The 25,180-nt window shown below is 43.4% G+C and overlaps 1 protein-coding gene across 10 annotated transcripts in view; it reads left to right on the forward strand.

The window, feature by feature from the left end:
- The window catches only part of EML5 (EMAP like 5), a 153,488-nt gene that overhangs the window by 101,708 nt on the left and 26,600 nt on the right, over positions 1–25,180 (forward strand). For 3 of the 10 annotated variants that reach the window (XM_066276913.1, XM_066276912.1, XM_066276918.1), the window contains exons 22-31: positions 5,090–5,242; positions 6,345–6,476; positions 8,459–8,547; positions 9,833–10,009; positions 10,679–10,880; positions 11,563–11,689; positions 14,872–14,886; positions 19,475–19,553; positions 20,719–20,848; positions 24,584–24,682. In XM_066276913.1, coding sequence (XP_066133010.1) covers positions 5,090–5,242; positions 6,345–6,476; positions 8,459–8,547; positions 9,833–10,009; positions 10,679–10,880; positions 11,563–11,689; positions 14,872–14,886; positions 19,475–19,553; positions 20,719–20,848; positions 24,584–24,682 — 1,203 coding nt within the window. Of the gene's footprint in view, positions 1–5,089; positions 5,243–6,344; positions 6,477–8,458; positions 8,548–9,832; positions 10,010–10,678; positions 10,881–11,562; positions 11,690–14,120; positions 14,165–14,871; positions 14,887–19,474; positions 19,554–20,718; positions 20,849–24,583; positions 24,683–25,180 lie in introns of those variants that run through there. The other 7 variants (XM_066276916.1, XM_066276914.1, XM_066276917.1 and 4 more) reach the window with 6 other exon arrangements.

Here is a 25,180-nt window from a genome sequence, read left to right on the forward strand (position 1 = left end):
TCCCTGACATTGTTTGGATCCCAACTGGGGGGGCTCCTGGGGAACGTCCTCTCTAGTTCCCTTTCAGTGCCCCCCCCTTTTTTTTTTTTTTTTTTTTTTTTGCATTTTTCTGAAGCTGGAAACAGGGAGAGACAGTCAGACAGACTCCCGCATGCGCCCGACCGGGATCCACCCGGCACGCCCACCAGGGGGCAACGCTCTGCCCACCAGGGGGCGATGCTCTGCCCATCCTGGGCGTCGCCATGTTGCGACCCTCCTGGGTGTCGCCATGTTGCGACCAGAGCCACTCTAGCGCCTGGGGCAGAGGCCACAGAGCCATCTCCAGCGCCCGGGCCATCTTTGCTCCAATGGAGCCTTGGCTGCGGGAGGGGAAGAGAGAGACAGAGAGGAAGGCGCGGCGGAGGGGTGGAGAAGCAAATGGGCGCTTCTCCTATGTGCCCTGGCCGGGAATCGAACCCGGGTCCTCCGCACGCTAGGCCGACGCTCTACCGCTGAGCCAACCGGCCAGGACCTTTTCCCTAAATACTTTTTCAGCTTCTTGGCTGATGCGGATTCTTTCTTCCGTTGTGAACAGGGTGTGCAAAAGCTGCTGACAATCATCCCAAGTTGGTTGATGGGTCCTGAAAACAGTCTCAAGCAAAGAAATTAACCCCTGAGGTTTTTCTGAAAACGACGGGGTCTGATGTTTCCAATTATAAAGGTCACTAGTAGAAAAAGGAATATAAATCATTCGGGACGGTGCATGTGGTTCTTCGTCTAGTGGGGGCAGCACCTCCCTAAGAGGTAACATTGGGGCACCCCCAGCAAAGGAAGGTTGAGCATAAGGGGTCCCCCCCCCGGGTGTGGGGAGGACTCTGGACATTCTCGGGCACAGTTGAATCTGGCTCCCTGGGCTTCTGATGAGGAGGAGGATAATTTACAGGGTCTACTATATCCTCAGTAACATCAGAAAGGACCGGATACGATTTGGGAGGCTCTCTTTTAGGTGCAAGTGGAGCGGAGGGAGGGCGAGGCTTAATGTCCGCTGCGCTCACACAAATAGCTTTCTTAACCTTTTGATTTGCTTTTATGCACCTCTTAATGTACCCAGGTTTGTCTGTAGCTATATTTATCCAAACATCTATATACACATATTGGTCTGGGTGAGGCACCTGATATATAATGGCTCTTACTGCAAAAACTATGGGCAGATCAAAGGTTCCTTCAGATGGCCATCCAACCTTAAGAGATGGCCACTCCACTTGGCTTAAGGTCCGGAGAGTTTCTCGATCGGGTGGAGGTCCCTCATAACCCTGAGCTCTCTTCTGAAAATCAGAGAAGTTACTTAAAATGCAATCAAGAGGGGATTTAAGAGTAGATTCTTTTTTTTTTTTTTTTTTTTTTTTTTTCTTCATTTTTCTGAAGCTGGAAACAGGGAGAGACAGTCAGACAGACTCCCGCATGCGCCCGACCGGGATCCACCCGGCACGCCCACCAGGGGGCGACGCTCTGCCCACCAGGGGGCGATGCTCTGCCCATCCTGGGCGTCGCCATATTGCAACCAGAGCCACTCTAGCGCCTGGGGCAGAGGCCACAGAGCCATCCCCAGCGCCCGGGCCATCTTTTGCTCCAATGGAGCCTTGGCTGCGGGAGGGGAAGAGAGAGACAGAGAGGAAGGCGCGGCGGAGGGGTGGAGAAGCAAATGGGCGCTTCTCCTATGTGCCCTGGCCGGGAATCGAACCCGGGTCCTCCGCACGCTAGGCCGACGCTCTACCGCTGAGCCAACCGGCCAGGGCTAAGAGTAGATTCTTGCTGTCCCATCTCGCGGTACTTGTTCTTCTCAGCCAGGTATGCTTCTAGTCCTACAAAGACAACACACAGGATTCCCTACCCTATAAGCAGGGTGATCCAGATGGATGAGCGTTGATCACACTGTACTGGCAAACAAATTAACACCAAACACAACAGTGCAGCAAATCCCAGGAGGGCAATACACAAAATTTCCTACACAGTCAGTCAGGCTAAACAAACAACCAGACAGCAGCGCGGCACGGCGCGAGTGAGCTCACTACTTCAAAATGATCAATCGATTTCAGACAGAAACAGAAACCTCGGCCGGCAGCATCCTGCCCTTTGGCCCGAGTGTCTGGGTGGGTCTCTGACAGCGTCCTGTCTGCCACCACAGACTGCAAATGCTCCGGAGCCAGACAGATTACAGAAACAAGGGAATTTCACAACAAAATACTCACCAGCTCGAGCTGTTCCGCCTGTCCCCAGCCAAAATTCCCGGGCGAGCCCCCATAAAATGTTGCACTCGCCGGGTAAAACAAACACTGGAGACGTTTGGAGAGTTTCAGACAAAGTTTTATGGCCAAGAGAAAAAGAAAACAAAGCAAAACAAAACAAACCTGCGCAGGGGTGAACTCAAGTGGTAGTCACAAGAGCCACACCGAGCGCCTACAGTCTAGGGGTTCTTATAGCATAGCAAGCAAGCAGTTCATACAGAAGCAAATTTGGCATTTAGCAATTGGCTTCCCCAAATTAAATTCTAGTCACGTGCCTTAGTAACCAGTCATACAGTTGAAAGCCCCAACTGGAAATATCCCTATTTATCCCCTAGGATGTGGTTACATTTACTGTCTTAGGAGTTCTTGTGACTTCCTTATCTCAAGGACTCCTTAGCTCCTAACCATTCTGGGAGTCTAACGACTTCTCTATCTCAAGGACTCTTCAGCTCCTAGCCATCCTGGGAGTCTGGGCTCACCTGTTTACTGGACTAGTTCCTTTGAAGTTATTTCTAAAGCCTATTAATATATTTTATAGCTTTTATTCGAATGTCACACTATCTCTCTCTCTCTCTCTCTCTCTCTCGAAAATAAATAAATAAAAAATTTTAATGTAAATTTTCAACTGACATAGTTAAATTTTGTGTGTCACTTCTGGCAGTGTCAGCCCTGTCAGAGATGTTTTTAGATTTGCCTGGATTTTCTCTCTGCCCAGCCCGTGACTCGTGCTGAGGGGAAGGACGAGCCCACTGCTCCTTTCTGGGAAGGGTCCGTGCACGCGGCTGCACGGCGCAGCCTTTGCGGCCATCGCTGCTTTCGCGTTGGTCTCTTGCCCTTTCTGAGACGTGAGGCCGCACCATGTGCGTTCTGGGTCCCGACCTACAGAAAGCTCCAGCGGGGCCACATCCTTGAGCCTTCCGCGGACACGCTGCCTTCCGCCATGTGTGCTTGCGTCGACCTCACGGCCTCAGATGGGAACAGAGCGCCACTCTGGGCTTCAGCTTTCCTCCCTCACACGGCCTGTTGGTTCCCAGGGCACTGACTTCAGTAGAGACGGACCGTCGTCGCCCGAGGATACCGCTGGTCCGCCGCTACGCCCGTGCGCACCTCGCATTGCCAGCCTCCCGTTTCCGCCAGCAGCGGCTTAGCCCTGTGCGCCAGCCCAAAGGCGTGGCTAAACCAACGCCAGAAACCCTGTCTTTAATGGGCTGGCCCCTGTGACCGCGTCAGTTCCAGTTCTGTCCGTCAGGAGGAGAAACTGCGCGTCACTGACCAGAGAAAACTCAGTATGGAGTGCTGGCTACTGAAGGCTGGCTGACTGCTAACTGGGGTAGAGAGGACCCTCGAGGGGCACGGAGGAGCAGCTGCCACCTGCGTGTAGGGCTGGTGCCCAGCAGTCCAAGAGTGAGCTTGGAAGATGGTCCCTGCCCTTCGGGGGTGAGGGTGCTACGGGAACACGCAACCCGGGGTGGGAAAGTGAGGAAGACACGAGCCAGAGGGCCGGTCTGCTGTGGCCGCCGCGAAGCTCCCTGTCGGCACCCCGGAAAGTCCCTTCCTTCTGCTCTTGCCCTGTGGGGGCCCTGGAGCACCTTCTGCTGGCCAGAATCGAGTCAGCTGGCCAAGGACATGTCCGCAGGGCCCAGCTCCCGTGGTACAGAGCAGGAAAAGGGTGGATTTGGAGCTGAGAGGCAGTAAATTAATAACAAGCTCTATCTGGTTTCTTGGCTGTCCCTGCTGTCTGTGTGCTCCTCCCGCCCATATTTCTATTCCTAGCATCTTCTCCCCGGAGCGCCAGGGAAGTGTTCATGTTCAAAGTGGCTCTGTCTGTCTCACCGGAATGTTTCATAGGCATCCTTAACTGAACGGATACGAAACCGAACACCTGTACCCCGCCCAAGTGTTTCCCGTCTCGGCGAATGGTGTCACCATTCAAACAAATGTAGCTTTGACTTTTCTCTTTTACTCTTAGTCCATTCCCAGTTCATCCCAGTCCTGCCAGCTCTATCTCCAAAACCTTCCCGAAGCTGCCCGTTTCTCTCCGCCTCTGTTGCTGCCCCCCTGCTCCAGGTCGCCATCTCTTGACTCTTAAAGCTCAGAAATCATATCCTAGATTTCTCCATTATATGCTTGATGATTGACTGCTTGTTCTTTATTCATTCTATAACTTTCCGTCTGTAAGAGCCATACCCACCCCTCCCTTTTCCAGATGTTATGTGAGATACCGAAAGTCTCCGGTGTCCACCCCGCCCGCCCGTCTCTTGCTGTCAGGGTGCGCCCACGTTTGTGTGCTTGCCTGTGCAGCAGCAACCCTTACTTTAAAAAATTAACGATGGTGACATTGTTTCTTCATCTGTGGTTTTGAGACACGTACAGACTGATTTTGCTAGCTTCAACTAATAAGTGCCCTGTTTTTTAAAATTCGAAAGCATTTTTTTTTAATAGGGATGACTTTACATCTTAAACTTCTGATTTGTTGGATAGGAACTATAAAGGTAGCCACCCACCCACCAAAAAATTTCCACATATGTCATTGGTTTTTTTATGTGAGTTAAAAACTCGCACTCTTTTCCAACAACTTAATTTCCTGTAAGGTGAGCAGCAGTCCGTGCTTTGTTCCTTGCAGCGGGGGGAATGGTTTGTGTTCGCAACTGCTTAGAATCCACGCCACTGATTTCGGTAGAAAACTCTACTATCTGGATTCCTGGACTCTGTAGAGGGATTGTAGTAAATATAGGAATCCTCTTGTAAATGAAAGGTTCCTTAAACACATACTTTTTTTTTTTTTCAATAAAAGACGGTCACTCGACAGTCTCCCTCTCTTCCAGGCGGACGGTGCTGCTGTTTCTCCCCTGATGGGAAAGCCTTGGCTGTGGGTCTCAGCGACGGCAGCTTCTTAATGGCAAATGCAGACACTCTCGAGGACCTTGTATCTTTTCACCACAGAAAAGACATCATTTCAGACATTCGATTCTCACCAGGTAAGAGTCCACTGAAATCACGTTGGATTATTAACTTGGGTGTGGTGGTGCATAAATACATTGATGTGTATAACTTTTATGAATAATTAGTTTATCTCAGAATTTTCCCTTTTTGACTAGAAGAGGCAGCATGGTGCGAGGTAGAAGCCCTGTATTAGATCAGTGGCAAACCCTGTTAAAAAAACAAACAAACAAAAAAACAAAACAAAAAACCCTGTTAGTGACAGTTCTGCCACTGCCTGTCCTGTGACTTCGGTCCAGCTTCTTCTCTGAGCTTCAGTTTCTTATTTCTAACATGAAAGCATTGGGTGGACTATCTTCATTAGAATCTTGCTGCTTTTTTGTTTTTGTTTTGTGTTTTCTGATTTTGTGACAGAGACAGAGAGAGGGACAGACAGGGACAGACAGACAGGAAAGGAGATGAGAAGCATCAACTCTTTGTTGCAACACCTTAGTTGTTCATTGATTGCTTTCTCATATGTGCCTTGACTGTGGGGCTACAGCAGACGGAGTGACCCCTTGCTCAAGCCAGGGACCTTGAGCTCAAGCTGGGGAGCCTTGCTCAAACCAGATGGCCCTCGCTCAAGCTGGCGACCTCAGGGTTTCGAACCTGGGTCCTCCGTGTCCCAGTCTGATACCCTGTCCACTGCGCCACCGCCTGGTCAGGCTAATCTTGCTGCTTTTGAAATTACATTTTGTTTCATCAGTTTCTGTGTATTCATTATCTTTAACAAAACCTGATATAGTTTAGGAATTACTAATGTTAAGGCAAAATTTACCTATGTTGGTTTACTTCTATTCTAAACTTAAGGATTTTAATTTTTTTTGGTTAAATGCAAAGTACATCAAAATTACATTGAATATACTTCTTGACATTTGCTTTCCACCAAACTATAGACTTGACGACACTAAAAAACTTTCATCATGGTGAATTACAATATGCGTAAATATGTAGGTCACCTTCTGCCATTTGACACACACATCTTATAACTTACAAAACAACTGAATTCCTGCAAAAAATTATGAACAAATTGAACTCTAGTACAGTGTAAAAAATATCTCTCAATGTCAGAATCGTCAGGCAAAGGTGTTTCTGTTACAGGGTCTGGAAAGTACCTGGCCGTGGCATCTCACGACAGCTTCATAGACCTCTACAACGTGAGGAGCAGTAAGAGGGTGGGAGTGTGCAAAGGCGCCACAAGCTACGTAACCCACGTGGACTGGGACGTGAGAGGTACGCACCTCAGCAGCTTCCTAGTTCATTAAGTTGCATTTGATTTAGTATCTCTAATTTAGAGAAACAAAAAGTGATTCAACAGATGAGTTCAAAAGCATTGTGAAAAGAAGACATTATTCTCAAAATTAGTTTCTATTGCTTATTTCACATCTGAAGATGAATGCCAAGAGTTCAGGCTTTTCGCCTGACCAGGCGGTGGCGCAATGGATAGAGCGTCAGACTGGGATGCAGAAGAACCCAGGTTCAAGACCCCGAGGTCGCCAGCTTGAGCACAGGCTCATCTGGTTTGAGCAAAGCTGACCAGCTTGGACCCAAGGTCACTGGCTTGAGCAAGGAGTTACTCAGTCTGCTGAAGGCCCGTGGTCAAGGCACATATGAGAAAGCAATCAATGAACAACTAAGGTGTCACAACAAAAAACTGATGATTGATGCTTCTCATCTCTCTCCCTTCCTGTCTTTCCCTCTCTCTGACTCTTTCTCTGTCCCTGTAAAAAAAAAAAAGAAGAGTTCAGGCTTTTCAATATTTCTCCTAGTATAATTTAAATTATAGTACAGTAAGTGTAAATTCTTCAAATTGTTAAGTAATTTAAATATAAAAAAAAATAATCATTTGTCCCAGGTTTGCTCAGGAAAACTTGACATAAATAGTAATTGAAATTTTGGAAACTAGGTATGTTAGTGAGTCTGTTATTTGTTTGATATAAATAATTCCCTAAAAATAATAGTCATAACTATGTAACATCCAGGATTTAATGAATACCTTTCTTTGTATTTTAATGGAATGCATGGCATATGAGTGTTTAGTAAGTCTGCCTTAATGATAAACGTTTTTTTTTTTGTTGTTTTTTTTTCATTTTTCTGAAGCTAGAAACAGGGAGAGACAGTCAGACAGACTCCCGCATGCGCCCGACCGGGATCCACCCGGCACGCCCACCAGGGGCGACGCTCTGCCCACCAGGGGGCGATGCTCTGCCCATCCTGGGGGTCGCCATGTTGCGACCAGAGCCACTCTAGCACCTGGGGCAGAGGCCACAGAGCCATCCCCAGCGCCCGGGCCATCTTTGCTCCAATGGAGCCTTGGCTGTGGGAGGGGAAGAGAGAGACAGAGAGGGAAAGCGCGCGGCGGAGGGGTGGAGAAGCAAATGGGCGCTTCTCCTATGTGCCCTGGCCGGGAATCGAACCCGGGTCCTCCGCACGCTAGGCCGACGCTCTACCACTGAGCCAACCGGCCAGGGCCGATAAACATTTTAATACTACATTTTTAAGGATTTTTGTTTTTGAAATTCATCGCTGTAAATCTAGTGTTATAAAGTTTTTCCAAGTATAGTCGAACAGAATTAAAAAAGCCCCCAATTTAGTGTCTAGGGGTTTTTATATGCATAACAACAGAAATAGTTTATATATATATATATGCATATACAAACATTAAACCATTTATGAATTTAATTACTTAACTATATGGAAATTAATAAAATCAAATGCTCTTAATATATGTTGAGTGCAGAGGAAAATGGTTATGTTTAAGCTTAATTGTTCCCTTAAAAGTTAAACATAATATTAAATGGACACGTATTTGTATTTTATATGTGTATATAATCTTGTCTCATATGAAAACTCGATTCAAGTGCCAAACATCCTTCTAGAACAGTTGTATCAGGTTACGTGCCCAACATCAGGGTTTACACCCACGAAAAAAAATGGATTTGTTCAACCTTGTTTAATTTTTGACAGGGTTAGGTGAAAAATGACATGTCTTTTCAATTTACATTTCTAAATTATCATAGACTTCTCTAATTTTTATTAACTACTTGTGTTCTTTTAACCTATAAGGTTCTTATTTTTATATAGTAAAAGTTAATTTTATTAAACTGTTTTCTTTATAATTTCAAGTCCTCATGTTATGCTTGTCACGGTCTCTAGTTTAAAATTATGGAATGATCAGATTCTGTATGTGCACATATTTCTACCTTCTCTTTAAGGAAAGCTGCTACAGGCTAACACTGGTGCTAAGGAGCAGTTGTTCTTTGAAGCCCCCAGAGGGAAAAGGCAGACCGTCCCCAGTGCAGAGGTAGGAAGGGCAGTGCTTGTGATGTTGTTGCTGTGACTACACGTGGTTACCATGCTATTACCTGCTATCACTTAGTAACGCATGAAGCCTGCTCTCAGCCTGCTCTCAGTTTATTCAAATCATGGAGATATTTTTTTCTCAGTTTATTTATTGGGTCAGACTACTTAAATGGTTAAAGGAAGAGACTGTATTAAGAAAAGGAATAAATTGCTCCATTTACTTTCCTCAGAGGACAAGAAACATGCAATAGCAAATAGATACCATGACATCTAAGATGAGAGCACTGCACGTTGCCATGGAAGGCTCTTAATTCCGGGTCTTGAGGGAGAATGATGCGGAATTAAGAAAACAGACTCATTAAGATAAAAGGATGGAATCGGGAGGACTCTTCAATGCTGATGGCAATATCCGAGTGCCGCATAGCCCAGCTTGCTTTATTATATAGCCATATGCAAACAAGGAAGTCCTTGATACAAAGTTACACATCTGAGGCAAAAACAAGAACTATCCCAAGGCATAAACAGGAATCCCCCCACCATGCATAAGCGAAATCAACCAACATCTGAACAAAGAGTGAGAGGAAGGGCATGTAAATTGCTTCCAGCAACTTAAGGAGGCAAGTGAAGTGGGTGCAGATACTCAGCATCACAGCCAATATGGAGGTGGTGGGGGAGAACTTAGCCTTTGCTAAGCCTCGAATTTACAAAGGCTTTTTGCCATTTATGGTCCACAACAGCAGGTGGTCCAAACTTTTTGGAACCTGTATGTCTAAAATGCTTGTTGGCAAATTCTCATTTAAAGAAAAGGAAAAATATGTGTTTGGTTTTTTGTCTGGCAACATTAGCAAAAATTTTTGACATAACATGGCCAAGGAAGAAAATTAAATTTAACATGAAAGTGACTTAATAAAGAAGGAGCTGTAAATAAAGGTTCTTAATGTCCAATAATGATTAATTGGAAAACATGCTTATAATGTATTAGTAGCAATTTAGATGTGAAGAGTAAGAATAAGTTTTTTGATTATTCAAAGAGCAAAAAGAGGCTATTTCTTATCGCTGTATGCTCAACATGTAGAACACATGGTGGGTCTATAAGTACATCTTCAATAATGTGTTAACAATTTTCTGCAGAAACAAGAGGATTTGGGATGCTACGAAACCAAGACAACTAATAATTTTTAAATTTTTGTTTTACTTAATGACATAATTACAAACAATATTCAGATTTACTTGTTAACTTTTAGGTTTAGATATTACAAACTTAGAGCATTTTCGTTCCTTTTTAGGTAGAAAAGATTGGCTGGGCCTCATGGACAAGTGTGCTCGGTTTATGCTGTGAGGGAGTCTGGCCTGTGATCGGAGAAGTCTCGGATGTGACTGCCTCTTGCCTCACCAATGACAAATCAGTTCTAGCTACCGGGGATGATTTGGGATTTGTGAAGTTATTTAGATATCCTGCTAAAGTATGTGTTTTTCTTTAACTCTCCTAATGATTATAATTATAACTATGGTTAAAGTAATGTCCTTTCATAGCATTTTATACTTATGAAATGCTATTTATTTCATCACAATGAAATAAGAATATTATATAGGTGATAAAAGTTGTAATATGAAAGGTTCAGAATTAGTTCCCTATTCTTGACATCACACTTATGTCTGCATAGCCATTGTTCTTAATAGACAAATCCTACTCTATAGATATATACTGTTATTAGCTAGTACTACTTTTATGATCATTTAAGGTATGTAAAGTTTTTCACTGCTATAAGTAAATACTGTGGTAAATAATTTTTGCGCACATAGCGTTGTGGGTTTTTTAGCATAGAACTGCAGAAGGGGGACTGGTAAAGGAAATGGCAGAACATTTTTCTGCTTTTAATGCAGAATACCAGGTTGATTTCTAAAAAAGTTATGCCCAATATACTAGCAATGTGTGAAATTACTAATTGTATCCTCCCCTAACCAGATTAGGAATTGTTTTTTATTCTTGTGAATGTCAATATTTTCTCATGGTTTAATAAGTTGTATTTATAATGCTTAATTTATAATCAAATATTAAGAAAGAAACTCAATTCTAACTGGGAGTGTTCAAGTAATGAAATTTCTTAGACTTTTTAACTCTTTATCTTTAGGGAAAATTTGGAAAGTTTAAGAGGTACGTGGCTCATAGTACACATGTCACAAATGTTCGCTGGACTCACGATGACAGCATGTTGGTTACCGTAGGGGGTGCGGATATGTCTTTAATGGTTTGGACAAATGAGGCGGAGGGTTCCCGAGAAAGAAGGCCTTGTGACAGTGAAGAATCCGACACGGACTCGGAAGAAGACGGGGGTATGTTGTTTCATAATCTCTTATTTTAAGTGAAACATATAAAATTGTTACAACTGGTTTAAACCACAGAAGTTAAAACAAGTCATAATAATGTTTGAATAATGATGATTTTCGTCTGTTGAACACCCGAATTGGTTTTGTGACTGGAGAATTGCAGGCTGTCATATGTTGATGACTTAGATATTCTTTATCTACAAATGTAAGATAATTGGCCTTAAATAAGTACTGTTAGACATTTATAGTATCTAACCTGTTTTAAAGTAGTATTACCAGTACTGCCACCTTATTATAGAAAAATTAGAAAATGCATTTTACAGTGAATATAATAAACACAGCATCCATGATTTGACCACTCAGAGGTAACCTTTGTTACCATTTTGGGATCTGTTAATAAGGGTATACGTATTTATATACATAATATGCTTTTAACAAAAATGGTGTCACACTGAACTTATTTTTTGTAGCTTGCTAATTATCACTAGTAACACTTTGAAAACATTGTTACATCTCATTAAATATTCCTCTACATCATTTTTACTTGCCATATATTATTTTATAATTTGGCCATAATAGTTCATTTAACTTACTTTATATTGTTGAATATCCTTGCATCCCAATTATAAGCTTATACTTGGTCTCTGCAGTTATCACTAAATGAATAATTCTTATGTTTTAATGGTAGGCTATGACAGTGATGTTACAAGGGAGAATGAAATCAGTTACACCATCAGAGCCTTAGCAACAAATATTCGTCCAATGTTTGGAATCAAGCCTCATTTGCAACAAAAAGAACCCTCAATGGATGAGAGGTAACAGTCAAATTTAAAACTAGATGAGGAAAAAGATGTTATCAAAAATTGAATTTATTGTTTAACTGAATGAATTTTTGCAGAAACTAAGTAACAGTGGTATTCTTCTATTATACAACCCCCAGCACCTTTTAGAAAGCATGTTTCTCCTTAACTACTTTTTGGTGGTGAAACTTTTTTGAAAGTAGTTTAGGAATGATGCTATACATAAGGTCTGTGTAGTTAAAGGAGTCTTACTTGCTAACTTTTTTAATGTATGTGATGGGTTTGGGGGAGGTAATAAAAATTGAATCCAATATCAAGTACTTTTTAGGAGGCACATGAGCAGAGATATTAAATTTTGAAAAGGCCTTTTGAGCCATGTGCCTTTAATCAAGGATAAAAAAAATCATTATTTCAAAATTTTTTCAAAAAGGCAAGTTAAAGTATAGCTTGTCTCTCATGGGAATTATTGGTCTTTGTCTAGAATCAGCAGATCAAAAATAAGAATATGTAATAGTAATTTTATGAGAAGAAGGAACTTTTAAATAAAGTCTCTGAAGGAGGTGACAGATCAAGAGAGAAATTGCAAACCCCATGCTTTTCAAATCACCAGGGAAGAGAGGAAGCAATAAAGAGGTGTATGGTCATTGAATGGTAGGGCTTTCCGAAGCCAAGAGGTTTTGAGAATTGGTAAAGGAGAAACTATCCATGAACAGCAGCGAGGAACAAAGAAGGAGTGGAGGTGACAACAGTGACCTCTTCTGTAGAGAGCTGTGATGAGAACAAGTTTATTACAAGAACCAGAGACCCCAGGGAAGTTCCAGGTGGAATGCTGAGGTGGGGATGTTTCCACAGCAGCTGTCTGAGGTACCCCAGTTGCTGATGATATAGACCTCAAATGATAGCAGTGGGCGATGATGTTGTCATCAGGTATAAGAGGCAAAGTGTGAAGTTAGAGATAACGTTTCAAGAAAGCTGACAAAACTGTAATCTGAATGCTTGCACAGGAGTCAAGGCTGCAGTGAGCTGTAGGGGGCAGTGTTGTGCAATACCAAGGGCGTGCTTTTCAGATTCAGACAAATGGGTTAAAATATGTGTTCATTTTTATCACTTACCAGTTGTGTGATCTTGAAAACCTGTTCTTTCTCTCTGAGCCTGTTTCCTCAGAGGTAAAGTCATCATGATCATCTTTAATTTATGGACTATTTCAAGGTTTAAATGAAATAATATGTATAGAGTGTATGTAGATAGAGGTGTTTGCCGGGGATCCCTCCTGTGGAGTGAAATACCGAGTGACCCGAGGCCCCTGGTGATACTGACACACTTCCTGAAGTGAGAGATTCACAAAGTGATGAACATACCTATATATTTATTAAAGTAATACATCTAAACATGCAAATGTGGGTGTTACTAGTTAGAATCTTTGCAATAGTGGTTAATATTACTTACAGGAAATTATAAATCCCCAGTCATGAAAAATAAAAAGTGTTTCATAAGGGAGAAGAACTTGACATTTCCATCAGTCTTTTTCATTTATTATATTGACTTTTTTTTAATAGTTTTTCTATAGTTTTTTTTTATTTATTTATTCATTTTAGAGAGGAGAGGGAGAGACAGAGAGGAGAGACAGAGAGAGAGAAGGGGGGGAGGAGCTGGAAGCATCAAATCCCATATGTGCCTTGACCAGGCAAGCCCAGGGTTTCAAACCGGCGACCTCAGCATTTCCAGGTCGATGCTTTATCCACTGCGCCACCACAGGTCAGGCCTATTATATTGACTTTTAAAGAAAAATATCACATATCAGATAAATTTATGTCAGAAAGTGTGACGTAATTTTAATCTGTCAGCCATCTTTCAAGGTCAAGCGCTTCAGCTCTCCTTCTCGTGGCTGCAGGGACCCGCTGACCGGGTGGAACGCCCTGCTGCTCTCGAGGGTTGGCTGACACTGTCGTAGTGTAGTCCTTGCTGATAGCTTGCACTTTTTACAGCTCATCCTATAAAAATTATTTTTGAAATCGTTTTACATATTGTTTTCAAATTATAATTCAGCTCTAGGAATTTTTCTGAAAATGTCGAGGCAGAAGAAGTGAGTAATGTGATTCTTAGTTAGGAGTCTTCATTTGCATGAAATGAAAGAATCGGAGGGTATAAAAATGAAGAGATATTTCTTTTTACCAACTTTGTGTATATTTGTGAGGCAAAAAAATGGTCCGTATGAATAGTTGTTTTTGTATTTTAAATAGAATGTATTATTGTCATCAAATATGAACTAAAGCACTGTATAACCAGTTAAAACAAATGCTTGTCACACATCCACGTAAAGGGAAAATGTTCCTGGTGACAATTTGGTAACTGCTCTAGTTGGTTGATACTTTTGTGGGGTGTTTTTTCCTAGATGACTTTAATAATTTTGTTATTCTTTTTTAAAAAAAATTTCCAACCTGACCAGGCGGTGGCGCAGTGGATAGAACATCGGACTGGGATGCGGAGGACCCAGGTTCAAAACCCTGGGTCGCCGGTTTGAGCACGGGCTCATCTGGTTTGAGCAAGGCTCACCAGCTTGGACCCAAGGTTGCTGGTTTGAGCGAGGGGTTCCTCGCTCTGCTGTAGCCCCACGGTCAAGGCACATATGAGAAATCAATCAATGAACAACTAAGGTGCCGCAACTATGAATTGATGCTTCTCATCTCTCTCCCTTTCTGTCTGTCTGTCCCTATCTGTCCCTCTCTCTGTCTCTGTCACAAAAAGAATAAAAATTAAAAATAAATTTTCCATTGATTTGAGAAGTATCCACAGACAGAAAGAGAAGTACCCACTCATTGGTCCACTCAGTTGTCCATGTAGCTGTGCACTCGCTGGTTGCTTCTCACGCGTGCCCGGCCAGGGGCCAGCCCTGTGCTGACACGCCGGGACACTGATCTAGCCACTGAGCCACCCAGTCAGAGCCAAATAGTTTTGTTATTTTTTTCTATAAATATTTGTAAAACAAACCTCATGTATTTAAAGTAGATTACTGTCAATCAAATTTTTAGTACTTTTGAATAAAAATATTCAAAACAATGACATAAAATTAAGAACTTTTTTATTTCTTTAAAATCCTATAGTCATGTTGCCTTTATTCTGCTTACCAAACTGGTACGTTTTATTCATCATCAATTTTCATGTATGTTTTCTCTTTTTTTCATTTTGCTCCTTTGAAGGCAGGGGGTAGTAAGGTAAGTATTTTATTAAAGAAAATTCTCAAAAATTGACTCATTTTAGTCTTTTTAAGTTATATTTTTTTCCCTATAAAACATTGAACTACATTTGTCAGGAAAGAATCAAAAAATGAAATAGGCCGACTCCTACAAAAGAGTTGCATTTCTACAGATAGGCTGGTGTCTGGGTGGTTCATGAGGGTCTTTGTTACGATCGTTGGTTTTACAGATGACTTTGCTACACTCCTGTGTGCAAGACAATTTCAGTTTTTCCTTAAGTTCCATAAAAACAATCTTTTTTTTTTTCTGAAGCTGGAAACGGGGAGAGACAGTCAGACAGACTCCCGCATGCGCCCGATCGGGATCCACCCGGCACGCCCACCAGGGGGCGATGCTCTGCCCCTCCGGGGCGTCGCTCTGTTGCGACCAGAGCCACTCTAGCGCCTGGGGCAGAGGCCAAGGAGCCATCCCCAGCGCCCGGGCCATCTTTGCTCCAATGGAGCCTTGGCTGCGGGAGGGGAAGAGAGAGACAGAGAGGAAGGTGGAGAAGCAGATGGGCGCTTCTCCTGTGTGCCCTGGCCGGGAATCAAACCTGGGACTCCTGCACGCCAGGCCGACGCTCTACCACTGAGCCAACTGGCCAGGGCCAAAAACAATCTTTTAACCACACATTTTTATCAGTGGAAAAACTTTCAGTTTATAATCCTGCAGGTGTTATGTAATGCATGTTTAAAGTCTTCGATAATTTTAAAACATTAACATGGGGCAGTGAGGGTGTTTGTATGTTTGATGAAACCTTCGAGAAAGTGGGAATACTTCGAGGCATCCTGTCAGAGAGGTCGAGATTTCTTCAAACTGTGTCTGAAACAGAACAGTGGAAAATGCTAATTTAGAAGTTTAAAATAAAGAGTACCATTATGAAAATAAGGATGAAGAAAGTCAGTTTGAAACCAGATTGTATAGAAATTCAAAATCCTTAATTTGCTGGCAGCAGGAATTATGGGGTGTTTTTTTTGGGGGGTGATGTGTGCAAAGATGAGTCCTAGAGTGTGGTATAACTTCAGAAAAGTTTCCTGTACTCTTACATTATTTTAACAGAAATAAAACATTCAGATCTAGCTTCAGATCAAGAGTAGCTTATTCAGGGCCCTGGCTAGTTGGCTCAGTGGTAGAGCGTCAGCTTGGAGTGTGGAAGTCCCAGGTTTGATTCCCAGCCAGGGCACACAGGAGAAGCACCCATCTGCTTCTCCACCCCTCCCCCTCTTTTTCCTCTCTGTCTCTCTCTTCCCCTCCCGCAGCCAAGGCTCCATTGGAGCAAGGTTGGCCCAGGCACTGAGGATGGCTCCATGACCTCTGCCTCAGGCGCTAGCTAGAATGGCTCTAGTTGCAACGGAGCAATGTCCCAGATGGGCAGAGCATCGCCCCCTGGTGGGCATGCTGGGTGGATCCCGGTCAGGTGCATGCGGAAGTCTGTCTCTGCCTCCCGGCTTCTCACTTCAGAAAAATACAAAAATATATATATATATATTTTTAAAAGAGTAGCTTATTCAGGATTGATTTTTGCATTTTAAAAGGACAGGGACAGTTGACAGTGGCCTAGAAGGAAGCGCAGGATGGAGGAGAGTCAGGAGGCCGCTTTGCATAAAGAATAATTTATTGCTGTAGGAATGAATTAAAAAAATTATTGCTGTCTTGGGTGTGAACACCTTTTATGTAGAAGTGACCTCCCTGTGACAAGCAATGTTTAGGTGGCGTTTCGATGACCACTTGTCATCGGTGCTCTAAAGGGATGTTCTAGCTGTATAAAGAGGACTCCTGCCCTGGCCGGTTGGCTCAGCGGTAGAGCGTCGGCCTGGCGTGCGGGGGACCCGGGTTCGATTCCCGGCCAGGGCACATAGGAGAAGCGCCCATTTGCTTCTCCACCCCCCATCCCCTCCTTCCTCTCTGTCTCTCTCTTCCCCTCCCGCAGCCGAGGCTCCATTGGAGCGAAGATGGCCCGGGTGCTGGGGATGGCTCCTTGGCCTCTGCCCCAGGCGCTAGAGTGGCTCTGGTCGGGGCAAAGCGACGCCACGGAGGGGCAGAGCATCGCCCCCTGGTGGGCAGAGCGTCGCCCCTGGTGGGCGTGCTGGGTGGATCCCGGTCGGGCGCATGCGGGAGTCTGTCTGACTGTCTCTTCCCGTTTCCAGCTTCAGAAAAATACAAAATAATAATAATAATAATAATAATAATAAAAAGAGGACTCCTGGTCTCACTGGGAGGATGGATGAAGTGACTTCGGTCCTCCCTTCCAGTTCTGCTTGGGTTGTTATGTTATTAAGGGGAATGTTTAAGTTACCTCCTTTGCTAGCAAACCCCAGGTCCAGCGCGGGGCCTGAGCTCTGCCTGCCCTTTGGACTGAACTCTCGGGTCAGAAGAAGGGGAGCCGAGACTCTGTGAACAGTTTCCCTAATAGCAGCTCCCGTGCTAACAGAATTTTCAGTGGGATGTTAAGATTTTACTGCCCTTTCTCAAGAACCGAGATAAGCTTTCATATTTCGTTTGAAATTCAGATTGCCTTGTAGAAAAATAGACCAGCCAGTTGTAATGTTTATAACACAGAACCTGTTAAATTCTCATTTATTTTTCTTTTTCACCGTCTTTCTTATTTCCCTGCCGTTAATGGAGTAACCTAAGCCTTTTCTTATGTGCAGTAATAAACGAAAACAGTAGGCCTTTAATATATACAGTGTAGTTTATCTGCATTAAATTGGTAAAATATTTTATCACAGGAAGTCTCTTACTAGTGTTTTAAATTCAAGTCTGTGTTGTGCTCTTTTTCCTTTTTTATCTGCTGCTAAAAAGAGGTTCCAGGTAATCCACTTTCTTTGCTATGTTCTGTGAGGTCTGTTTCTGTATTTTTATCTTTTTCTATGTTTTCCATTAATGGGCTATGTTACTTGGGGTTCTTGACCACTCGTCACAGTTTTTCATGTTTTTCTCTTTTGAAATGAGTCGTATTACTGAGGTGAATAGCATCTTAGTTATTGGAGTCACACCACATAAGTAACTGCTCCTCTAAAACCTTATCCATGTATTAACTTGTATGCTTTTATAAGCTGCATAATTTTAAGCAATAATATAACTTATGTGAATTATCTTTGCAGAAATTAAAATATACTAAGCTGTTACCCCAAATTGTATAGATAAAAATTACCTGTTTCTTGAAGCTGTCAAATGATAACACTGAACAAAATGCAACAAAAGGACTTGGAGGCAAAGCCAAGGCTGCTTCCTTCTCCAAAGTGGTCCTCGCAGAAACAATTTTGGCTTAAATGTTATAAACCTGTTATATTTATTGATTATATACATTTTAGAAAGTATATGAAAAAGGTTTGAAACCAACATTTTTGGGATAATTTTGGAAGTTCCTCACGCAGGCTTGTAAGTGCATTTACTCGTGCCGCTGGTCATGCGTACACTGGCACGTGATCCTCATGTGAAAACACGCTTCTGTCATATTACGTGCTCAGGACACAGCATTTACTTTTTATGGCTACATGCCCTGAAAATCATTTTGAAAATACAAATGTATTGCCATGCCTTTATTTTTATGGACTTATTCATAAATGTTGAAATTGTTCACAGGAAAGTTAATTTGTATTATTTCCTGATTTAATTGTTAAAGATTGAATATTACCTTGAAATCTGGAGGGGGGGGGGTTGACACATGATTTAGGTCCAGTGTTCAGCTTATTAAACATTGAATAACGGTTATCTCCCTTAAAACTAAATGATGTGGAATTCTTTAAAATTTAAAAAAAGGGTTTTGGAGAAGAACCTCCCCGTGGAAGTTATTCAGAATGGGAACTCTGGACAGCTCCTGGGGTATTATGGAGGGTCCTGTCCAGTAGTGGACGCAGAGAAGAGGGAACTAGGTTTCTGAGAGCTATTCTGTGGGTCAAGTTGTAAATAGGTAGTAAGTAGTGAGGACAGGGGAAGAGAAGGGGTTGGAGGCAGTAGTGACAGTCACCCCCTTCCTAGAGTGTTGTGTGGGGTGAGTGCCTTGTAATCGTAAAGCGTCCTGCTTGACTGATGGTGATGCCATCACCGGGCCGGGACCTCAGAGAGGAGAAGCCCAGGGCACCGAGGAGCAGGTGGAGCACAGAGTTGGACTCAGACATGATTTTTGTTGCTGACAGTATAGAAAGTTCCTAGAAATATTTTCAAAATTCAGTTCAAGAAGAATCTCTGGAGTACCTGCCCGCCACGTGTAAACACTGTGGTAGATGTGTTAGAACAGCAGTCCAGGCTTTGTGGGTGGTGCACCCCACCAAGAAGCTCTTGAGCACGGAACAGTGACATTTGTATACGTTTATAAGCAGTGCGCGCTTATACTAGTACAGTACTTACCTTAGGAAACAGACACCAAAGAAATTAAAAGGAAAATGAATAAAGGCTCTAATATTTTTGTTCCACTGCCATGTTTTAGAAGATATCAAGATAAGAGGACACAGTCTAGGGAGCAACACAGATTGGGCTGGTTTTATAAAGGTGTGTTAGACATTCTCTGGGGGGGGGGCCGGCGCCCCTGACAGTGTCCCACCCCCACCCCCCACCCCCGTTTCAGGCCCCCTGTGAGCAGGGCCCCGCCCCAGCCGGAGAAACTGCAGACGAACAATGTTGGCAAGAAAAAGAGACCCATCGAGGTGAGCGACACCCACGCCCTAGTGCTAACTTATACTTTAGAGCAGTGGTCCCCAACCTTTTTTGGGCCATGGACCAGTTTAATGTCAGAAAATATTTTCACGGACCGGCCTTTAGGGTGGGACGGATAAATGTATCATGTGTCCAAGAGAAGCATCAAGAGTGAGTCTTAGACGGATGTAACAGAGGGAATTTGGTTATTTTTAAAAAATAAAACATCGTTCAGACTTAAATATAAATAAAATGGAAATAATGTAAGTTATTTATTCTTTCTCTGCGGACCAGTACCAAATGGCCCATGGACCAGTACTGGTCCGCAGCCCGGGGGTTGGAGACCACTGCTTTAAAGTGTATCCAGAGTTCATGTTGTTTCCTTTTTGTAAAATACACAAATTTTGTCGTTAGTTTTAATGAAAGTAAACATACTGAATCTTTATTGTTGGTTGTAAGAATAGATGGCTGAGCTGTCCGGCCTGAGCATGAGCTGGACATCCTGTTTCTCCCAGGCGTTGCATAATCCCAGTCTCAGCAGCAACGAGCGGACGGGCTACATCAGGCCCAACACACGGCGTTCAGGCCGTGGGCGGGGGAGTGCTGTTCTCCGCACCCCGCTCGGCCTCACGAGGCCATGGCAGTGGTGGGCGTGCAGGCCGTGGGCGGGGGAGTGCTGTTCTCCGCACCCCGCTCGGCCTCACGAGGCCATGGCAGTGGTGGGCGCAGGAGCAGGAGTCGTCAGGGGTGCTTCATTGGGTACCGATGTGCTGCTGGGATCCTGAAAAGCCTCACTTGGACATACTTTATCCTGGGTCATGTTTGCAGTTCAGGTGTTTGAACTAATGAACACACATGAGAAGATTCTTTCGGACAGAAGTATTTCAGTGTTGAGCGCATGAAGTATTAAGAACTGAAATTTCTTGGAATCAGATCGTCTTATGTTTCCCTTTTCGTTTTTTTAACTTTATGAAGGAAAGTAGAGAATGTGTGTTTTAGCTTTCCAACACAGGCTGCCTAGAAAGGAGCTTGTCCAGCATAATTTGGTGGCTGCCGTTGGTAAGCCGTCAAAAATTGCATCCTCCACTGTGCCTGAGGACCCCAGCACTGTGAACAGCAAAGAGCAGTAAATGTTTAGACGTGAGGAATTGTATAACGGCTTTGCCATCGTTCTAGGACCTTGTGTTGGAGCTTGTGTTTGGCTATCGAGGCAGAGACTGTAGGAATAATGTTCACTATCTAAACGACGGTGATGACATCATTTATCACACTGCATCCATCGGGGTTCTGCACAATGTCGCTACAGGTAGGAAGCCCTGGTTCTTTATCCCTACGTGCTTTTTTAACTTAAGATTTTTTATTTAGCATCTTAAAATTCTTTGTTAAAGCTCGTAATTGAAATACATGAGCCCAGAATGTAGAACTTTCTACTAATATTTCAAGTGACCGAATTTACAGTCTTGAACTCGAGTATGAGAGCAGAGAAGGTCTTCATGCTGCAGTGTGCTCACAGGTCTCTACCGGAAGGGAAGGATTACTGTATGTTGAAACCATCTGTAAATTTACTCTGTTTCCCCATAACCTTACATGAAGATGGGTGGCGTGAGAGGCTGTCTCTGATGGCGACTGAAGGCAGCCTGTGGGCTAAGCCGACGGCTGGGGGTGGGGCTGAGGGGCAGTGTTCTTACTGCGGCTTTGGGAAGCCGAGGCAGTGTGATTCCGGAAGGTAAGAAAATTGATGACCAATGATGTAATTAATATGACCAGTGATATTCAATACTTAATTTTGAATTTGGTTTTCTTATAAAAAATTGTAAACTTCATTAAGTCTGTCTGACAGGTGGATGTAAAAATAGAGATTATCTGGTTCAAACAGTTCTGGCTTTTTCTTCTAACTTCACTTTGAATAGGTAGAGTGCTCCACTCCTGGTCAGTGTTAATCATATTGTGATTTTTCTGTTTTGGTTTCCTGAGGAAAAGGATTCACCAAGATCACACAGAAATCACTGACAACTTTTCATATAATAATTTGGGTCATTTTTAAAAAAATGACACTTAGAAAGGAAATCTTTGAGTAAGGGCTCATGCGTCCTTCAGAGAGAATAGCAGAGAGGGAGAAGAGACGAGCTGGGAAGGGCTGGATGTGTAAACACACTTGCATGTGTGCACGGTCGTGCCCTGCCCAGTGAGGGCACAGTCTGACAAACGCTTCAGCAGATGGTTCTGTCCTTGTGCGAACATCACAGGGTGCACTCACGCACACCTCGATGGCAGAGCCCACCACACACCTGGGCCTGTGGGCTGGCCCACTGCTCCTGGGAAACCTGCACAGCATGCTCCTCTGCTGACCTCGGCAGGCACCGGAACACAGCGGCTGGGATTGTGGGTCTAAGCCAGTGGCTCTCACACTTTCAGAAGTCGTGGCACATTTAAAATCCTACAAATAATTGTAGGTGCACTATATACAAATATCTGAGAGATATGATGTAGTAATAAAGTAAAATATTAAAGAAAAATATATAAAGTCCAGGTGTGCTTTTATGGTAATTAAACAAAATAAATATGACAAAATTAAATTTATTCTGACATTAAGAAACATTTTTATGTTGCATTTTTTGAGTTATGCTTTTTAGAATTCATAAAAAGGGGTTAAAAATTTTAAAAATGACAAAAAAGTTATTTTTTATATATATAGACCATTCTTAGTAAGATTTAGTAAAGTCGGCAGGTCCTGGCACGGATGTGTTAAGCTTTTTCATTCTTGTGTTTATGAGAAACATGAGCCTGATGTGTCCTAGCGATTTCTTCAATGTTTGGGCATATATTTGAAAGGCAAACTCTCATTTCCTCATCAATACATTGAAGAATTCTTCTCTTTTTACTCTTGTGTTGGGTGCAGAAAACCCCCACCATACATATCATCTTAGCTTGACACCAAACAAAGGATAGAAGAAACTTGCCTCCAGTTTTTCCAGGGAACATAGGGGGTAGTTTAAACAATCCAGCACCACAGCTTAACAGCCTTTTGCAACCTAATCAGGCAAGTGAGGTGGAGGGTTGGGCAGACTGTCAGCTTACAGCCAATTCCCCACACCTCTGTCCCCCAAAATCTAAACTCCAAAAACCCTTTTGGTTTTTTGGTCCCCAACAGGCACATATTTCTCTGGAATGCCATAGGGCGCATCTGGAAATCTTCTAGGGCGCACCAGTGCACCCTGGCACACACTTTGAGAACCACTGCTCTAAGCATACAAAGGTTACAGTAAAACATACAGTATGAAAGATGTAAAATGGTGTGCCGTGGGCGGAGCTTGCAGGACCGGAAGTGGCTCTGGGCGAGCGGGTGGTGAGTGAGTGTAAGGACCAGGACATTACTGTGCACCACTGGAGACTTGATAAACACTGCACACATAGGCTACACTAAATTTATAAAACATGAGATTAAGTCAAGCACAAGAGAAAATTATACAATCAAGAGACACAGTAATCATGAACTGTTACTGTAATATGAGGCTGCTGCCGGTGTGACACAGCAGTTTTACAACAACCTTTTTTCTTTTAAGTAGAAAGAGTACCCTCTAAAAGAATAATAAAAAAGATAGTAGAGTAATTGCATAAACCAGTAACATAGTCATTTATTATTATTAGCAAGTATCAGGCACTGTGCATAATTGCATGGGCTACACTTTTATATGGCTGGCAGTGCCACAGACTGGTTCACACCACCATCAGCACAAATGTGTGTGTAATGCCTTGCACTGTGATGTTACAGTGTCAATGGATGATGATAATTTTTTTTAAAGATTTTATTTGATTTTAGAGAGAGGAGGGAGAACCATCAACTTATAGTGGTTGCTTTTCCTGTGTTTGTTCCTTGACCGGGCAAGCCCTGGGCTTCAAACCAGTGATCTCAGCATTCGGTTGAGCTTTAGCCACTGCGCCCCCACAGGTCGGCAGAGATGGGAAATATAAGCTCATTATAATCATGGGACCACTGTCTTATGTGTGGTCCGTCATTGACCAAAATGTTAATGAGGCATTGTCCTTTATTTTTATTTTTTATTTTTTATTCGTAGTTAGTCACGTATCTAATGACAGTGTAGAGAGAGAACAGAGGGGAGACTAGACACTTAACTGGCGTCTCACCAGTTTGGAGATAACGTTGTGTAGTTCATGGTCTGAAGTCATGACCTACCAGCTGACCTATGAATTTTGCTAATTCAACTGAACACCCACCCCCAGAAAATATGAAGCATGTTTCACCTTGAGAAGAAGTTTTAAAGTAATATTAGGTCTGCTCAATTGTTGTGTTTTGCTCTTTTGGAGGACCTTGGTTTTTTGATGACCCTCTATAACGTGGACCCTACCTACCATCCTGCCTCGTCCGCCACCTCCCGTCTTGTTCTCACGAGCCTGCCTTTGTTACCCCCGCGTGGCCGTAGTCTGTCTGCGAAGGTCCCTTCACTGTCACTAGATGAAACATCAGTTCTTGGGTCAGAACTCTTCAGTGCCCCACTGACTAGAGCACACACGTGAAAGTGAGCAGGGCGGCATTCCAACTCCTGCTTGCCTTTCCCCCACACCGCACTTTTCTACTTTATGACCCTGCTCCGCAGTCAGGTGAACCCTGTGTGCACACTCAGCACTTTCCAGCCTGTGTGTCTTTGCTTAAAGTATTCTTCTGCCTGGAATGCACTTCGTTGCCCACCTTCACTTCTACAGACTGTGCTGTGTCAGTCCTGGAGTGCCCTGTGCCCAAGATAAGAAGACGTGTCGCTGTGAACTCGCACAGCGTCGGCTCTGTAGCTCTGTGCACGCCCTGTCTTCAGCCTGTGTCCACTGGTGTGTGCCTCTCAGGGCTCCCTCCCTTTAAAGACTCCTGAGTCATTTCTCCAACCCTATGGTGATGTATACACATCAAGTGCTCAAAAGATGTGTTAAATAAGCAAGTAAACAATTTGAGCAGTTTACTGCTGTGGATAAGTGCATTTGGCTCTCATAAAGTTTTCCAATTTAATTCTCAAATTCTTTTCTTTTACAGGGACTCAGAGTTTTTATCAGGAACATAACGATGACATCCTGTGCCTCACTGTAAATCAGCACCCCAAATTCATCAACATAGTGGCAACTGGCCAAGTAGGTATGTTTGTATATTTTAAAAGAAACAATTTTAAGTAATTGTCTTGTTCAAATTAATTCAGTATCCTGGGGGTGGAGGGGAATTGAAATACGTTTGTGTTTGTTCAAAACGTCTGCACATAAAGCACACGCCCAGCTTTACCGTCCCATTTACTTCCGGGCACCTTCCTCTCACTGTGTATCTGTGTGTTCACATAGTTCAGATATAGAATAAGCTATTTTGCATGACTGGTGGTGGAGCAGTGGATAGAGCATTGACTTGGGACACTGAAGTCCCAGGTCTGAAACTCCTAGGTCTCTGGCGTGAGCACAGGCTCATCTGGCTTGAGTGGCTTGGGTGTGGGATCATTGACATGATTCCGTAGTCACTGGCTTGAGCCCAAAGGTTGCTGGCTTGAGCAAGGGGTCACTGGCTTGGCTGTAGCTCCCCAGTGAAGGCACGTATGAGAAGCAATCAATGAACAACTAAAGTGACGCAACTACGAGTTGATGCTTCTCA

The sequence above is a fragment of the Saccopteryx bilineata genome, chromosome 4 (assembly GCF_036850765.1).
Source record: "Saccopteryx bilineata isolate mSacBil1 chromosome 4, mSacBil1_pri_phased_curated, whole genome shotgun sequence".
NCBI lineage: Eukaryota > Metazoa > Chordata > Mammalia > Chiroptera > Emballonuridae > Saccopteryx > Saccopteryx bilineata.